The following is a 5,208-nucleotide window of genomic DNA, read 5'->3' as shown; positions in this document are numbered from 1 at the left end:
CGATTATTGATTACTAGTATACATAGATAATCGTTATCTGTTTGTAAATGCAATAGGAAACTGCAGATGCATATTTTTCTTAACAGTAACATCGAAGACTTGAAAATTTATATGAAAAATATCTGGAGAACGAATGAATCGATAGATTTGATATTTTTCCAGCATTAAATTTTAGACTTCTTATCAATCTTATTTTTTTGCGAAGTGCTTCCTCTTTTTTAACGAACTCGACAATGTAATTTTTTTGGAGTACTAATAAAATATAAATATAAACGTCAGTCATTTCGGAGAAAAGAAATATGTAAAAAACTTGGATCAGGAAATACTCCTTTAACTCTTATATTTTAAGAATAAATTTTCTTTTTACCATGGATTCTTCTTTTTTGGATAGTTGTAGAAATTATTTTAAGTAATGAAACTTCACATATATTATTGATCATATCTGTTTCTCTGCCATTTTCTATTACTTTTGAAGAAAACAATTATTAACTTAATTTTTAAAGTAATTCCTATTGTGCAAAGAAACGATCATTTGAATTATTTAGATAGATCAGTTAAAAATAAATGAGAATCTAAGGAAATAGCAAAAAAAATGTTTTTTTTTTTGCTACGGAGATATGTACATCCTTAAAAAGATAGAAAGAAGAAAAAGATATATTCTTTTGTATATTTACCATAAGTAGATGATAACCGCAAATACAGATATGAACGGTGGTACCCATTAGTTGCTGCAAAATCAGGTAATTAAAGTTATTTTCCAATGCTTCTGTCAATCTGAAATATTATATTTCAGGTAGAAATAAGAAATGAAATATTACGATTGAGTTCATTATTATTATTGTTTTTCCATTATTTAAAAAGAAAATAAAAATAGAATCAATTCAATATTATACAAAAACAAATATTACTTTTTTAATTTTTGATACATTCTACAACATGAGGATATTTAAAATTAATAAATATATAATTCAATAATAATTAAAACGTAATGAATATACATTGAAGTGACAAATAATGAAAAAATAATTAGATAATAAATAAAGAATAATGTATAAGAAAATGCTAAATAAATAAAGAAGAAACTAAATGGTTGAATCAAAAACTATGTGAGAGCCGTCATATTTTATTAATCCAATAACAAGCAGTAGCTTTTCAAAAACATCTATTTCTGATAATGTAATACAAAAATTAATAACATACACACACACACACACACACACACACACACACACGCGCGCGCGTGTGTTTATGTGTTTGTATGTATGTCTGTTCCTAAATAAATTAGAAAAATCAATTAATAAACTTGAAAATTCAATTACTTATCATTGTTTATATTTAGAGATACACACATAACCACACACATCAATTATTTTTATATAATTATATGATATTTTACCTTATCAATTGATAATGTCGTCGAACAATTTCCTTCATACCTTCATAATAATTTTCAGAATTATTTAACAGTGCCTTGACCTTATAGGACAATACAGCAAACTGTGCAATTACTTGAACAGACAAATTGACAAACATGCAGTCGAATCCTACGTAACCGAATAGTATACTAGGTATGATTATTGTTTGATAAGCACAGATCAAAGCGTAAATTCTGGTGTCACTTAAATCCGCGATATGTAATGTTCTGTACGGCAATTGATAACCCATGGAATCGTTTTTCTTTGCTGAAAAGTAGAAAAATAGAAAAAGGAACAAAAGATCTTTCAGAAAAATAATTACGAAAAGATAAAAGAACAAAATCATTCGATTAGCTGATTAAAAGAAATATTTTGAATATTTATATCGGATTGATGTCCGATACAATTATAAACCATAATATTCATGTAATAATAATGGTATCTATAGTAAATGGTATCTGTAAGTAATCGATTAATTTAAAATAAGATTGGTACATGAATAGAAATTAAAAAAAATTATTTTCTAATGAATCGCGTGTTGTCATCTCTCCTGTAAATTTTTAAGTCCTGTTATATAATAATGTGCACGCAGTGGTGAAAAATATGATTCGAGGTGAATATTCTGAATACAGAAACTATTGACATTTCGAGAAATTTTATTTTTTATGAAAAATTCCACAGATCTAAATAAGTGACATAATATAGAATTAATACGGTATATTCGAAAACACTTCTTAGCAAAATTGGTTTATTATTCTCTTTGATTCATTTTGAACCACGGTCTCTGCCATTACCATGTTGCGGCATGACCCGTCCATTGTTGAACAGTGTCAGCTGTTTTTTAAAAAATTAATTATGCAACAGTTCCAGTTGTTGAGTATAATCATCAGCTGGAATTGATTATGGTAACTCAAAATGTATTACACCGGTGCGATACCATTAAACACGCGATAGCATCTTTTTCAAAGTCAGATCAGGTGGTTATGTTTGGGTAGGAAGAGTTGGTTCGGAGAAAATCATTGATTCGTGTCGTTTTAAGTTACTGTATAGAACTCATTTCAAGTAGACGGTCACGATTATGCTAAGAAATAGATCACCTCGTTGTCTTGTCGATAACTATTTGTAAATTCTTTCTCGCTGATCTTCCTCCATAGTCGACAATTGATGGGGGATACAATTATCTGGATTTTTCATGAAGACGTTTTTGAATTGCCATTTTAGAACATTATTATCGAATTCCGCATGTAGTCCTCTTTGAACAATTTCGTATCAAGTCAAAATGGGCTCTTATCAAATTTTCAGAATCGATATTCGAACTAATTGATCTTCGAAATTAATCCGTAAATAATTACTAATTTGCTGTTGCTTTAATTTCTGGTCCTGTCTTTAAATCCCGATTGAAAATTGAAAAACATGCAATGATGTATGTATTCTTTTGAACGTTGGGAGGACGAAATTAGATTATTTTTTATAGACATTAAATATGATGGGCGATTATTGCATGCTCGTGCGTGTGTGTATAAGTATGTGTCTCTGTATGATGTGTGAGTACATCTATTAATTCAATAAATAAACAGATAAATTAATTAAAAAAAATTGTCGTACTACACAAGGTGGCAAATCTCTAAAGGAATTAATATAAAATAATTAAAATATAATGCATATATAAAAAAAAAAACAAAAATTATAAATTACCACTTTGAATTCCATATGTAAGTCGAGTCGAGTAATATAATATTTCGACCATTGTCATTGAAGAGGCGATTATTATAATAAAATATGGAGGTAATTTAGTATAATTCAAAAATGTCAATTTCTCCTCCTTAGTTTCATATTTCTCATTAAGTGAACAGTCCTTGATTTCGGCAAGTAATTTACTCAATGCTTTTCGATTTACTCTAGCGACTGTTATTTTCGTAAGTGTCATCATCAGAAGTATATTCTCTGCCATGTTCGATATCACGTTATCCATAGTTTTTGGAGACAAAATCAATTGTAAGAGTGTTAGAGAACAATGAATAGAAAGATATATGAAGAAGAAGATAAATAGCGGAACGTAGTTCTTCAACGGCCAAACTCCCATACATTTTAAGAGCCGCGAGCTCCAATTGAATGATCTCTGAACATTAGCAATTCCTATTTCCTATAATAAAAAAATCGAGTTAGTTAATTTGTTATATTGATTTCGGAATAATTATTTTTTATGCATTCAAATACATTTTATTACAGTTAATATAATTATATATATATATATATATATATATATATATGTATATGTATAACATATATGTTTGTAATTAATATAACACAGATTAATACTATAGATATACACATTTATATGTATACAGATTTTGAATTTCAATTAGATCGTATCTTACCTCAATTTTTGTAATATAAGTCAAATGTATAAAAGTTGTATAAAAGTCAAATATACTGTAATATAAAAAATGATATGTACATATATATACGTATAAATTCTATTATTTAAAATATTTAAATATACCTGTACTTTATTATAGTTATACAATCTATGTTTTCACTGCTGTTAAATATTTGAATATTAGAATTATTTTAGTATTCAAGATTAATATTTTAATATTAAAATAATTAATAATAATGTTTAAATTTTACGAAAAGGAACACATATAAATAGTATTGATACATACATTTATATACAATATATATACATACATACATACATACATACATACATACATATATATATATATATATATATATATATATATGTATGTATATTGCATTATTATCATATTTATGTATTTTTTATTATATTACAATGGGTGTCAAAATAAGGCCGTAGTAAGTTTTTATTTCATTAATATAACGTATTCGAAACAAATACTTCAGATAAAACTTGTTCGAAGACAGAGGAGATGTAATATTGCATTTTTTTTTATTTATTAAAAGATCTTGTAGCGAATTCAACATAATTTTGTTTAGATACGAGTCTCCATTTTTTATAACTGAAATTTATTATGAGTTAAAAAAAAGAAGATAACAGACGTAAATTTCCAATGAAATATATTTTTATTGAACGATAATGTTGATCGTGTAATGACGTTAAATATTTTCACTAAATAAAATGAATAAATGCTGTAATATCTTCTCTATTGAAATCAAATAACACTTGATACAACAATTTTTCATAAAAATGTTGCTTTTCCGAGATAATGATTTGTTAACGCATTGTTTTGAACACCCGATATATTGTCCGTTCAAAATTTTACCCGATGATTCTTCATCAAAAAGAATGAATATAATTATTAAGACTCATCGTATCATATTTTTCACTATATGCACTTACATATATTAAGATAAACATTTATTTCTTTTAAAACTTTTATTCTTAAAATCAAATAATTTTTTAAAATCAAAAATCAAACTTGTGACATCTTGATGGTACAATTGTCGGCTTAAGAAAAAATAAGCATGAAATCATGAAATACCCTCGTAAATATAAAAACAAAAAGGATAAAGAAACTAATAATATTTCTACGGTTATAAATGAAATTGAACATGACAAAAATATATACAACAAATGAAAATAAATTCGTAAAAAATATTTCATTAAAATAATTTTCAGTAGAAATACAATTAGAACACTTTGATCAATGATAAATAATTTCCAACCAATACGTAGGATATCCATATCACTTATCAGCGTCGTAAATACGATTATTATATATTAGATAGGAAACTCGTTATATGATTAGAAAAAGAAAATCGATCCTTGCTCTTTATCTTACTTCTATGCTATCCTTTCCCATTTTAT

At 26.2% G+C, this 5,208-nt stretch overlaps 1 protein-coding gene across 1 annotated transcript in view; it reads right to left on the bottom strand.

Annotated features, from left to right (window-relative positions):
- Positions 1 to 5,208, bottom strand: part of LOC122637219 (putative odorant receptor 92a) — a 6,434-nt gene extending 1,226 nt beyond the window's left edge. The window contains exons 1-4 of the mRNA XM_043829222.1: positions 5,183 to 5,208; positions 3,111 to 3,558; positions 1,397 to 1,682; positions 675 to 774 (exon numbers count right to left, since the gene is read on the bottom strand). Of these exons, the coding sequence (XP_043685157.1) occupies positions 675 to 774; positions 1,397 to 1,682; positions 3,111 to 3,558; positions 5,183 to 5,203 (855 nt within the window). The 5' untranslated portion in view covers positions 5,204 to 5,208. The remainder of the gene's footprint in view (positions 1 to 674; positions 775 to 1,396; positions 1,683 to 3,110; positions 3,559 to 5,182) is intronic.

This window comes from Vespula pensylvanica, chromosome 25 (assembly GCF_014466175.1).
Source record: "Vespula pensylvanica isolate Volc-1 chromosome 25, ASM1446617v1, whole genome shotgun sequence".
In the NCBI taxonomy this organism is placed as follows: Eukaryota; Metazoa; Arthropoda; class Insecta; order Hymenoptera; family Vespidae; genus Vespula; species Vespula pensylvanica.
Note: the sequence above shows the minus strand (reverse complement) of the source record. Positions and strands in the feature narration are given on the sequence as shown.